Source organism: Perognathus longimembris, chromosome 17 (assembly GCF_023159225.1).
Source record: "Perognathus longimembris pacificus isolate PPM17 chromosome 17, ASM2315922v1, whole genome shotgun sequence".
NCBI classification, from domain to species: Eukaryota; Metazoa; Chordata; class Mammalia; order Rodentia; family Heteromyidae; genus Perognathus; species Perognathus longimembris.
Window position 1 is genome coordinate 25,834,083 of NC_063177.1, and position 12,796 is coordinate 25,846,878.

A 12,796-nucleotide genomic window follows, 5' to 3' on the forward strand; every position below is an offset into this window, starting at 1 on the left:
ACACACACACACACACACACCTAATTAAATGAAATTAAAAATTGCCTGTGAGCTTGGGGCATGGCTCAAGTGGTAGAATACCTGCTCCAGTATCACCAAAATAAGTAAATAAGATTTTCCTGGGACAGCGATTAAAACTGTGATACCTATGCCCTCTTGGGAGATTCTAAAAGTCTGAGACAAAGTGTTTTTCTTTTCTTTCTTTCTTTTTATTTATTTATTTTTTTTTTGCCAGTCCTGGGGCTTGGACTCAGGGCCTGAGCCCTGTCCCTGCCTTCTTTTTGCTCAAGGCTAGCACTCTGCCACTTGAACCATAGCGCCACTTCTGGCCTTTTCTACATATGTAGGTGCTGAGGAATTGAACCTAGGGCTTCATGTATATGAGACAAGTGCTCTTGCCACTAGGCCATATTCCCAGCCCAACAAGGTGTTTTTCACTGTCTTGAAAACTCTGATATTAACACATCTGTCCCCAAGTTGCACCAGACCCCAGCCAGAAGGGAGGTGCATAATACATAGTGCCCTAGACCAGAGGCACAAAGTGTGGGCCCTTTTGGCAAGGGTAGGTCCTTCTGGGAGAAATTACTACAAAACGTGGGTGCATTTTTCTTCCCTCTCAAACATCATTCCCAGCTCCAATGTTTGTTGCTGTCGGTTTTCTTCTACTCATCTCTCTGAGCCCCATCTTAGGAAAGAAAATCTTCCAGAAAGAGCCACATGGAAATCATTAAGCCCATGGCTGACATGATCCCAGGCTCTTGTATATCATTTCACTGTTTAGAAACAGGCCCCAAAGCTCTGAGGTTGCCATTCTGCAGTTATTTTGATACCCTGACAAGATATTTTTGGAGCATATGAAGCCCAAATTAAAACATTGTGACAAAAAAAAGTGAAATTAAATCAGGGCTTCATTAAATGGAAAAGTACAGTAAGTATCAGATACAAGTGAACAAAGAAAAGCACCAAACGTTTTCTGAGAAGTGATTTGAGAGTAGCAGAGATCAAGAGACAGATGTCCATGGTGGCATGTGTGCTTGGATCAGTCTGTCCTGCAGGGGGGAGGGGAGAAAAAAGGCCTGGAGAGGCCCTGTTGCTGTGATTGGACAGGAGGTACTTCCTGTCCACAGCTTCCTGTCCACAGGATAGGCTACTGCAGCTTCAGTGGGCGTAGTCAAGGATTGCCTTCTGTGTAAGCCCCTAGTTGCTCACCTGGGCCTAAAGGAAGGTTGGTTAGGGTATGTCTTCCTTGCCCTCTTCCTCTGCCTCCTTCCTTTCTGTCAAGATGACTGGATCCAGACTCTGATTTTTCTCAGTGTCTCTACTTGAGGGTGGACCTGACTCAAATTAAAAGATTCCTCTAACGCCAAAAACCACTCCTAAGATGATGCATATCCTTAACTCAGACCACAAAAAGAAACCAGTAACAGTGCTCAGGCCCTGTGTCCCAAGCCCCAGGACTGGCCAAAAATTTTTTAAAAAGGCAAAACTGATAAACTGAAACCAGACTATTTTTTGAATAAAAGTAGAGCACATTATTATTATTGTTGTTTAGTATTTTCGTTTTGTTTTGTTTTTGTTGCCAGTCCAGGGGCGTGGACTCAGGGCCTGAGCACTGTCCCTTGAGCTTCTTTGGCTCAAGGTTAGCACTCTACCACTTGAGCCACAGTGCCACTTCTGGCCTGTTCTGTTTATATGGTAGTGAAGAATTGAACCCAGGGCTTTATGCATGCTAGGGAAGCACTCTACCATTAAGCCACATTCTCAGCCGATATTTATTATTTTCTTAAAGCAAAGACAGTGAGAAGTCACCGTTGGTTTTTGTTTTGTTTCTTTCCTTTTTTTTTTTTTTGTGGGTAGTGGGACTTGAAATCAGGGCCTGGGCACTGTTCCTGAGATCCTCAGCTCAAGGCTAGTGTTCTACCACTTTGAGCCACAATTCCACTTCTGGTTTTTTTTTTTTTTTTTTTTTTTTTTTTTTGGCCAGTCCTGGGCCTTGGACTCAGGGCCTGAGCACTGTCCCTGGCTTCTTCCCGCTCAAGGCTAGCACTCTGCCACTTGAGCCACAGCGCCGCTTCTGGCCGTTTTCTGTATATGTGGTGCTGGGGAATCGAACCTAGGGCCTCGTGTATCCGAGGCAGGCACTCTTGCCACTAAGCTATATCCCCAGCCCCCACTTCTGGTTCTTTGAGTGGCTAATTAAAAATGAGTCTCATGGACTTTCCTGTTGGGACTGGCTTTGAACCTTGATCTTCAAAGCTTAGCCTCCTGAGTAGCTAGGATTACAGGTGTGAGACACCATGACCTTGATATTTGAAACATGTACTTCACAACTTATTTGGTTTAATTTCCATGTCAATAAACACCCAGGGCAGCATGTCAACACTTGACTTCTAACCCTTGTATAGACATGTCATGTTTCATTTGTGTTATTGCTGACATTTCAATTGTTCGCAAAATTTCACTACTGTAAGACTCTTCAACAACTTTCCAATTTAGGATTAATTTATTGAAGTATAATAATGGGTTAAAGAAATCTTGTAGAACATTTTGGAACACGTCATTTACCAATTTCCACTCTGAATAGAAGTACATGGGAGAGCTCCTTTCCCCTTTCTCTGGCTAACATGATAATCCTTTGCTGTAAAATAATCCTGAATGAATGCTCAGAGAACAAGCCTTCCAGTTTGCAGGCAGAGAAGTGGGCCCTATGATGGCTCTCTCTTTCCCTTACCCCCTAAAAATAAATCAAAGACATTTGCTAAGCTTGATGGCACAGAGAACTTGAAAAGGAATTTCCAAGCCCAGGTGCTGGTGACTCACACCTGTAATCTTAGCTACTCAGAAGGCTGACATCTGAAGATGACAGTTTGAACCAGACCAGGCAGGGCTACCAAAAGAGGTGTAAGTGGTTCTATAGATCAACTGGTATAGCACTAATCTTGAGGGGGGAAAACAAAACAAAACAGGAAAAGTGCCCAGACCCTGAGTTCAAGCCCCAAGACTGGCACAAGAAGAAGAAAAGAAGATCAATAACAAACAACAACAAGAAAGGCCTTGGGTGCTGTTGGCTCATGCTTTTAATCCTAGCTACTCAGGAGGCTGAGATCTGAGCACCACAGTTCCAAGTCAGCTGGGGATCGAAAGTCCAACAAACTACCAGAAAGCTGCAAGATGGAGATGTAGAGTGCTAGCTTTGAGCAAAAATTAGCACAGGGACAGCACTGGGGCCCTGAATTCAAACGGAGGAGGAGGAGGCGGAGGGGAAGAAGGGGGAGGAAGAGGAGGGGGAGGAGGGGAATGAGGAGGAGGAGGAGGAGGACGAGGACCAGAAGAAGAAGAAGAGGAGGAGGAGGAGCAGGAGCAAAGAAGGTGAAGAAGAAATGGAGACGAAAAAGAAGAGGAAGAAGGAAGAAAGATGAAGAGGAGAAGAAAGAGGAGGAGGAGGGAAGACCACGAAGAGGAAGAAGAAAGATGAAGGAAGAATAAAGGAAGGAAAGAGAGAAAAAAAAGAGAGAGAGAAAAGAAGACAAAAAGAACAGGTAGGACGGGATCAGACACACACACACACACACACACACACACACACACACACACACACGACCCCCGGCCTTGCACCGGGCCCGGTCCTGGGCAGGTGTCTCTGTTGGGGGGCCGAAGGGAGACCAGCCCAGGCCGGAGCGGGGCCGGGCCGGCAGGGGAGGGTAGAAGGTTCCTGCGATGGAATCCAACGCTCCGGGAAGAAGATGAGGCCCGGGTGAGCGAACGGCGGCTGCAACGGTCTCAGCCCCGGAGGACGCGGGGCGCCGGTGCCGCGCTGGGGGCGAAGAGGCCCCGGCTGCACCCCGCGGCTGCACCCCGCGCCTCCCAGCGCCCCCCGGCCCGCCGCACCCCGGAGACGCCCGGACGCCGCGCACCCCGGCTCCACCGCGCCCCCGAGGGCGCGCTGGTGGGGAAAGCCCGAGGCAAACCCCCGCAACCACTTAGCGGCCGCGGCCCCAAGGCAAGAGAGCAACCTCTGCGCCCCCGGTGCGCCACGGGGTCCCTACCTATACCCATCCCGAGGGAAGAGGGGCCGGGAGAGCGCCCCCAAACAGTCCCGACCCCCAACGCCTTACCTTCCCGGAGACTGTCCCGAGGAAGAAACAGCCCACCTTCTCTCTCAACCTTTGTCCCCAATCCGGAAAGGAATGTTACAAGCCCTCGGGGACCACCCCCCCACCCCGCCCCGTGTGACCGAGGAGGGCAGGAATGGTTCCCACGCGGGACAGTTGCTTCCAAAGCCTTACCAGGGTTCAAAATCAACGGCATCTGACTCCTGGGAGAAGGGGGTGCCAGCCCCTGCGGCTTAGCAGGGTCCCCTGACCAACTTCAGCTTGCCCAGCCCATGTGGCTCGGCGGCCCGGCGTGTGGTTTGCCGGAGACGGCCGGGGAGGGCCGGGAGAGGGCAGGAGGGGGAGGGGGCCGGGCTCTGTGTTGGCAGTTGCCATGGTTTTGCTCCGAGTTCTGGAGCCAACCAGGTCCACTCCCTGAGACTACTCAAGGTCACAGCAGCTGTGGGTCAGAAGCCAAGGGGGAATCTGAGGAGTGCCTGCCTGGATGGAGCCCTCCAGCACCCCTGTGGAGATGGAGGGTTCAGATGGGCAGGGGGGTGGAGACAAGCCACTAGAGAAGGTGACTAGAAAGATGGGATGATGGGGCTGGGGATATGGCCTAGTGGCAAGAGTGCTTGCCTTGTATACATGAAGCCCTGGGTTCAATTCCCCAGCACCACATATACAGTGGCGCTGTGGCTCAAGTGGCAGAGTGCTAGCCTTGAGCAAAAAGAAGCCAGGGACAGTGCTCAGGCAAAAAAGAAAGAAAGAAAGAAAGAAAGATGGGATGATGAGGGACAACCCCTTCCCCCCTCTACTCCCCACCCCCCTCCCAAGGGTAGGAAGGTCCCTCCCAGGGGTGGGTTTTGAAGTAGAGGAGATGGAGTAAAAGGGGGGTGGGGGAGAGGAAGGGGAAATAATAGGGTTCATAAATTAGCAAGGGACCCAGAGCAAGAGAATATAATTCATTCAAACAGATGACCTGGAGTGTAGGCCAGGAGCTGGACACTGCCTGGAGGGAGAAAAAAAGAAAGTGAAAGCGGTGATAAACATGCCTGTCAGAGAGTGATCGCCAGGACTCTAGAGAGAGGGTCCTATCCAAGTGCATGGTTGTGTGTGTGGTTATCCAGTGTACTAGACACCTACCAGAGTCCCTTCTCTCTAGGGCCTGGAGGGCCTGTCTGTCCCTGATCCCACCACTTCTATACCCATTTCTATCCTCCATTTCCCTTCAGAGTCTGGATGGGTGGAACATCTTTCTTCCCCCTAGACATATAGGAAAGTGTTTCTTTGTTTTTCTTTTCTTTTCTTTTTTTTTCTCCAGTCCTGTTGCTTGGGACTCAGGGCCTGAGCACTGCTTCTTTTTGCTCAAGGCTAGAACTCTACCACTTGAGCCACAGCACCACTTCTGGCTTTATATATATGTGGTGCTGAGGAATTGAACCCAGGGCTTCATGTATACGAGGCAAATACTACACCACTAGGCCATATTCCCAGTCCCAGAACACAAGTGTTTCTAAGAAGCTGAGAAAGGTTGGATGCAAACCCAGTCATGTCACTCTAACCAAGCTGCTCCAACTTCTAGCAGTATTTCACAGTCACTTTGTTTCCACCAATGAGTTGTCTGCTCTCTCGGCCCCACTTTTTTTTTTTTTTTCAATCCTGGGGCTTGAACTCAGGACCTGGGCTCATACCCCTGAGCCTCTCTGTGCTCAAGGCTAGCACTCTACCATTTGAGGCACAGTGCTACTTTTGGCTTTTTCTGTTTATGTGGTACTGAGGAATCAAACCCAGAGCTTCATGCATGCTAGCCAAGCAATCTACCAATAAGCCATATTCCCAGCCCCTTTTGCCCCCACATTTTTGCTGTCAAAGATTCTGGTAGCCACTGTCACTCTATGCCCTTCAGATCCATGCCATGGCCCTGAAGATATAAGGACATATACCTGAGACTTGGGTAGTCGATAGATGTTTGCTGAACGAAATATACATGGAGTACTGGTGGCTCACTCCTGTAATCCTAGCTACTCAGGGTACTGAGATCTAAGGACAAACCAAGGTTCAAAGCTAACCCAACAGGAAAGTCCACTGAGACACTTATCTCCAACTAAGCACCAGAGTCAGAGAGGAGCTGTGGTAGAGCACCAGCCTAGAGCAAGAAAGCTAAGCGACAGTGAGTGCCCAGGCCCTGAGTTCAAGCCCCTGTACTGGCACACACATACAAAAACAAAAATAACAAATCAAAATAGGAAAAACATAGGTTGGGCACCAATAGCTCAAGTTTATAATCCTTCCTACTCAGGAGGTTGAGATCTGAGGTTTTGGGTTCAAAGGCAGCCTGGGTAGGAAAGTCCATGATACTTATTATCTCCAATTAACTTTCCCACCCCTCGCCCAAGAAAAAGAAGATTTGCGGGCTGGGAATATGGCCTAGTGGTAAAGTGCTTGCTTCGTATACATGAAGCCCTGGGTTTGATTCCTCAGCACCACATAAACAGAAAAAGCTGGAAGTGGCGCCATGGCTCAAATGGTAGAGTGCTAGCCTTGAGCAAAAAGAAGCCAGGGACAGTGCTCAGGCTCTGAGTTCAAGCCCTAGGACTGGCAAAAAAAAACAACAAGATTTGCAGCTTAAGTAATAGAACTCTATCTAGCCTTGAGTACTAAAACTCGGGGACAGTGGCCAGGCCCAGAGTTCACACTCCAAGACTAGCAAAAATAACTAACTAAATAAACAAGGCCCTGCTCTTTCCTCCAAGGAATCTTGGAAATCTTTTGATGTCTTGGAGTTCTCATTTGTAACCAAGGTAATCCTATGTAACCTCCCAGAATTTTTAGTAGAATAGAAGGAGTTTATCAAGAGCTCTATAAAGTTACCTAGCCTAACATGCTATGATCATTATAAAAGAAGCAGAATATTTCAAGATCTTTTTTGGGTGGTGGTAGTGGAGTTTAAACTCAGGTCTTATACTTGCTAGACAAACACTTTGCCACTTGAGCCAGAACTACATCCTCATTTCTTTTTTGCTTTAGTTTTTCAGGTAAAGTCTCACACTTTTGCCTGGGGCCCACTTTGGATCTAGATCCTTCTACCACCTGCTATAGATTCTTAAGCAGATGAGTTTCTTTCAAAGGGCTCACATCAGTGCTGGGTCAAGAAGAAGAGAGAGATGGAGAAGGGTTTTGGTTGCCATTTGAGCCAAGGTTTTAGAGCACTGCCCCTTGGGAGCAATGGCCCAAGGAGCTCAGCTGACTGTACCTGTTTCCTCCCAGGTGACCAGTGTGCCCTGCTTAGAGAGAAGCTCTAGCACCATCCCCGCTGGAGACTCACTCGTCCGCCATGCCAAGGGCTTGGGCCAGGACACTTTCAAAATTGTGAGTAAGGGGTCAGACCCTGAGTTCAAGCCCCTGTTTCCTATTCCCCTGTGAAGAACTGACTGGCCTGAGTTCCATAGGTCATCGCCCCACTTGTCACACTCTTGGATGGAAATGGTCTGAGAAGTCTCCTGGAGAGACTCCTTGCTGAACCCACATAGTCCTTTCTGAACCAGGAGGGGCTGCAGCTGGGCTAATTTTTCTCTCACTAAAGTCTGCCCATCAGGGCTGGGAATATGGCCTAGTGGCAAGAGTGCTTGCCTCCTGTACATGAAGCCCTGGGTTCGATTCCCCAGCACCACATATATAGAAAACAGCCAGAAGTGGCGCTGTGGCTCAAGTGGCAGAGTGCTAGCCTTGAGCAAAAAGAAGCCAGGGACAGTACTCAGGCCCTGAGTCCAAGCCCCAGGACTGGCAAAAAAAAAAAGTCTGCCCATCCATCATTTTTTAATCACCTCCCCAAGGCCCCTCACCTTGCTTGCTGTCTTTTCAGTGTAAAGAATACCTTAGACCGCTGAAGAAGTACCTGCGCAAGTTGAACCTGCCCAAGGACCTCCCCCAGAAGAAGAGGCTCAAGTACATGAAGCAGAGCCTTGTGGTCCTGGGGGACCACATCAACACCTTTCTGCAGCTTTACTGCCGAGCCTGGGAAATTAAGCACTGGAAGAAGTAAGAAGTGTCCTTCCACTCACCCCCTCTCAGGTCACCCATCTTCATTCAAGGTCGTATCCTGTCAAGAGCCCCAGTCCCTCTTTACATAGATGAGATAGGATCTTGGAGAAGACAGAGCAAAAGGAACAGGGCCCCTCTATTTATCAGGGTACCAGTAACTGCACTTCATGGACAAAACCCCACCCTGTACCCTAAAACTAATGTACCAGCATATGCTATTCAGGCTCTGCAGATCCAACCTCCCCTCCCCCACTCAAACCAAGGAAGCAACAGGTGCCTTTTCCTCCCTGAATGGGTCCTGGGTCACAGGGGAGAAGGGTGGTACTGGGCCTTATGCATCTTGGGGTCTCTCTCTGCAGGATGCTCTGGCGATTCGTCTCTCTCTTCTCAGAACTGGAAGCAAAGCAGCTTCGCCGGCTCTACAAGTACACCAAAACCAATCAGACAGCCAAGTTCCTGGTGAGCTTTAGGGAAAGTTCCTCCAGGAACCTGCTGAGGTCTGGTCCACGTGTTCTTACTCCATCACTGGGGAAGGCTGGAATTGCATAACTCTCTGGTGCAGCCTGGCCCCTTTGGCTCCTAACTATGGCTCTGCCTGAGTCCTACGGCCCCTTCCCCTGCCCTGGGCACCAAGCAGGGCTGACTAGGGAAGTTCTTGACATTTATTCACTCTGAGATTGGCAGGGGCCAGGACAGCCCTGAGCAGCCATGAGTGAGAGGGAATGGCTGAGGACAGCAGCTGTCAACAGAAGCAGGCCCCACTTCATCCTAAAGAGTCCTTCTCTTGGGCTGGGAATGTGGCTTAGCATAGAGTGCTTGCCTAGCATGCATGAAGCCCTGGATTCGATTCCTCAGCACCACATAAACATAAAAGGCCGGAAGTGATGCTGTGGCTCAAGTGGTAGAGTGCTAACCTTGAGCAAAAAGACGCCAGGGACAGTGCTCAGGCCCTGAGTTCAAGCCCCAGGACTAGCAAAAAAGAAAAGAAAAAGAAAATAAAGTTCTATATTAGAAAATTATAGCTAAAGAAAAAAAATAAGGGGCTGGGGATATGGCCTAGTGGCAAGAGCGCTTGCCTCGTATACTTGAAACCCTGGGTTTGATTCCCCAGCACCACATATACAAAAAATGGCCAGAAGTGGTGACTCAAGTGGCAGAGTGCTAGCCTTGAGCAAAAAGAAGCCAGGGACAGTGCTCAGGCCCTGAGTCCAAGGCCCAGGACTGGCAAAATAAATAAATAAAAAGAAAAAAAAGCATGTATTTACTAATTTGCTTGAAATTAAGATAGGGAACTCATCCTATGTGAACATGAAGCTGGGTGCCAGTGGCTCATACCTGTAATCCTAACCACTCAGGAGGCTGAGATCTAAAAACTGCAGTTTGAAGCCAATCTGGGCAGGAAAGTCTGTGACACTTTTAACCTCCAATTAACCATGGAAAGAGCTGCAGTAAAGCTGTGGCTCCAGCAGCAGAGAAATAGCCTTGAGCAAAAAAGCTTAAGGACAAAGCCAACGCATAGAGGAACACACACACACACATACACACACACACACACTCACTAGTAGTACAATAAAAAACAAATAAGAGACAACCCTGGTAAAGACAGGTGGCAGGCTAACTTCAGGTCTCCAGGTTCTTCCTTTTCTTCTGTGACTCTTTCACCCCACTCATCTTTTGGCCAGCCACTTGGGACATACAGTCAGACTCGGCAGTCTCTCAACACCGTACAGGACAGGCACTGTGTTGTTCAGACTGCGCCTCCCTGTGGCCCCATTGCAGGTGGCATTCTGCCCCGTGGACGCGCGAGAAAGATCCTTGCTGGTGGACCAAGAGGACAGCCTGCCCAAGCTGTGCGATGCCTGGGGGCTGCGCTGCAACCTCAGTGGCATGAAGGAGCGGCTGTCCAAGATGCAGGCCCCGGGCCATCGCGACGCCATGTTGGAGGAGCCAATGGAGCAGGACTCCATCGGGATAGGTAAGTCCCCACTTGGTGTTCAAGGTAGTGCCTGGACCAGGGGTTTGTGGACAGAGTGGGAGCAACCAGAAGCCCCCCCTTGACATGGAAAGGTCTTTTCCTCCTTCCCATCTTCTCTTCATCCATCCTGCATTGTTCTTTCTGTTCTTCCTTTCGCTTCTCTACAGTCTTTTCTATCTTTAGCGCCTCCTCAGATGCTAGCTTCTGTGCCCAAGGCTGGCACTCTACTACTTGAGCCACAGCTTCACTCCAGCTAATTAGAGATAAGAGTCGCATGGACTTTCTTGCCTGGGCTGACTTCAAACCATGATCCTTGGATCTCAGCCTCCTGAGTTGCTAGGATTATAAGTGATACACCAGTGCTCAGCTAGTTTTTGTTTCTTAAAAATACCAGGACATATCCTTTCAATATATATGGTTTTGAATCCTGAATTTTTCAGTTAGCATTCAAATAAAGACATTTCCCCCATGCCTAGAAGCAGGATGGGGCCAGTTTCTTAGCGGCCAAGAGGGTAGACTCCAGGAAGTTATCTATGGAAAGCAACAGGATGCTCACTATTGGGGCAGGATGGGATACAAAGAAAAAAAGGGAACTCATTCTTAGAGCGAGTCACATAGCATGGGAATGTCTCTCTCTGCCAGTATGGCCATGACTGCTGTACCTGCTTGTCTGCACAGAGGTAGTGGGAGCCAGAGAGAACACTCTCTCTTTAGTGAGGACTCAGGCCAAGCTAGCACCCAGGAAGACTCCTTGCACACACTGAACACGAAGATGGTCGCCCCCACCCACTCTCTCTTCTGGAACTGGCTCCTGGGCCACAGTTAACTGTCCTTGTTCTGCTACCACGAGGAAAGTGAAGGCCAACAAGGTGGCCCAAGGACCTCAGAAGTTGAGCCCCAGGTGGACTCAGGTGTTCTGAAGGCCCAGCTGGTGGGGACTATTGAGGGACAATAGGCCTTAGGTGACCTCAGGATCAACCCTTCATCGGCACCACCTGGGCCCAGGTACTCTCAGCAGGAGCAATAGCAAGTTAATGGCAACTGACCTGGGCCATGCTGCTAGGGAGGCCCAGAGCCAGGGTGCCTTCAGCATAAATCAACAAGTATATGATGATATTTCTGAGAATGATGGACAGGGTTGGGCATCATGGTTCCCATCTGTAATCCAGCTTTTTTTTTTTTTTTTTTTTTGCCAGTCCTGGGGCTTGAACTCAGAGGCTGAGCACTGTCCCTGGCTTCTTTTTAGCTCAAGGCTAGCACTCTGCCACTTGAGCCACAGCACCACTTCTAGCCTTTTTGTGTATACGTGGTGCTGAAGAATCAAACCCAAGGCTTCATGTATATGAGGCAAGCACTCTTGCCACTAGGCCATATTCCCAGCCCCGTGTTAATCCAGCTTTTTAGGAGGTGGAAGGAGGAGGATTGAGGTCAAAGACCAGCCTGGGCAAAAGTGCAAGGCCCTATCAGAAAAAAGAAAAATAGGACTGGGAATATGGCCTAGTGGTAAAGTGCTCACCTCGTATACATGAAGCTCTGGGTTCGATTCCTCAGCACCTCATATATAGAAAAAGCTGGAAGTGGTGTCATGGCTCTAAAGGTAAAATGCTAGCCTTGAGCAAAAAGAAGCCAGGGACAGTGCTCAGGCCCTGAGTCCAAGCCCCGGGACTGGCAATACATACATACATACATACATACATACATACATACATACATACATACATCAAAACAAACAAGAAAAATAAAAAAGGCAAAACTAAAAGAAAAAGGACTAGAGTGTGCCTCAAGTGGTAGGGCACTTGCCTAACAAGCACGAAGACTTCTAAATTCAAACTCCAGTACATTAAGAAAGAAGAAAAAGAAAACTGCTCTCAGACAATGCTCAGCCAAGGAGCCCCAGATTCAGATAGGCAAGCGAGGTCTGGCATTCTAGGCCAGCCTGTCTCTATGGCAGGTGCTTTGCATTTTTGCCTCATGTGACTCCTACAGCCTCCTAGGGAGGTAGTGGGCTTTGACCTCCTACAGATGTTACCTGCCTCTCTGCTCTGTCACTGAGAGCCCTCACTATTTGTGAGGTCCTCAAGACCTCCTCTAACCCCTCTTTCAGATCATTTAAAGAAGATTCCTCAAAGGATAAAACTCAAGAGGAGAAGGATTAAGGGGACTCCAGAAACTCCAGCGAGCTGCCCATAAGAAGATCCACTGGGACAAAAGGGTCAGCTATGCCAGCTCCTGGAGAGTCCAAGGGGGGAGGGAACGAAAGAGGGGAAAGAAGAAATCGTCCTTATCAAAAGGATGCTCAGCTCTTAACGAATGGGGTGGGAAATAAACATCATTATGACAGTTCTACTATACTTGGTTAATAGTCATTATTCTGTTTATCTTTTGCTGTTGTCATCTGTCATGGGGCTTGAACTCTGGGCCTGGGCACTGTCCCTGAGCTCTTCAGCTCAAGGCTAGCACTCTACCACTTGAACCACAGAGCCACCTCTGGTTTTCTGGTGCATAACTGGAGATAAGAGTCTCACAGGGGCTGGGGATATGGCCTAGTGGCTAGAGTGCTTGCCTCCTATACATGAAGCCCTGGGTTCGATTCCCCAGCACCACATATACAGAAAACGGCCAGAAGTGGCGCTGTGGCTCAAGTGGCAGAGTGCTAGCCTTGAGCTGGAAGAAGCCAGAGACAGTG

At 49.0% G+C, this 12,796-nt stretch overlaps 2 protein-coding genes across 2 annotated transcripts in view; one reads left to right on the forward strand and one right to left on the reverse strand.

Moving 5' to 3' along the window:
- The window catches only part of Usp32 (ubiquitin specific peptidase 32), a 160,899-nt gene extending 156,487 nt beyond the window's left edge, over nt 1–4,412 (reverse strand). The window contains exon 1 of the mRNA XM_048367107.1: nt 4,287–4,412. Coding sequence (XP_048223064.1) covers nt 4,287–4,308 — 22 coding nt within the window. The 5' untranslated portion in view covers nt 4,309–4,412. The remainder of the gene's footprint in view (nt 1–4,286) is intronic.
- A 113-nt stretch (nt 4,413–4,525) lies between these two features.
- On the forward strand, nt 4,526–12,575 carry C17H17orf64 (chromosome 17 C17orf64 homolog). The gene is made up of 6 exons (XM_048367108.1): nt 4,526–4,671; nt 7,362–7,463; nt 7,957–8,132; nt 8,495–8,594; nt 9,915–10,110; nt 12,215–12,575. Exons 1-6 carry the CDS (start codon nt 4,597–4,599, stop codon nt 12,298–12,300), a joined length of 735 nt encoding a protein of 244 aa, XP_048223065.1. The 5' UTR covers nt 4,526–4,596; the 3' UTR covers nt 12,301–12,575.
- Nucleotides 12,576–12,796: the final 221 nt, after the last annotated feature.

What these genes read in the sequence shown, in the direction of transcription:
- C17H17orf64 (XM_048367108.1), top strand. Translation starts at nt 4,597, where the DNA reads ATGGAGCCCTCCAGCACCCCTGTGGAGATGGAGGGTTCAGATGGGCAG. An exon ending in GAGACAAGCCACTAGAGAAG is followed by an intron (nt 4,672 to 7,361) that starts GTGACTAGAAAG and finishes GTTTCCTCCCAG; the next exon opens with GTGACCAGTGTGCCCTGCTT. An exon ending in GCAGGACTCCATCGGGATAG is followed by an intron (nt 10,111 to 12,214) that starts GTAAGTCCCCAC and finishes CCCCTCTTTCAG; the next exon opens with ATCATTTAAAGAAGATTCCT.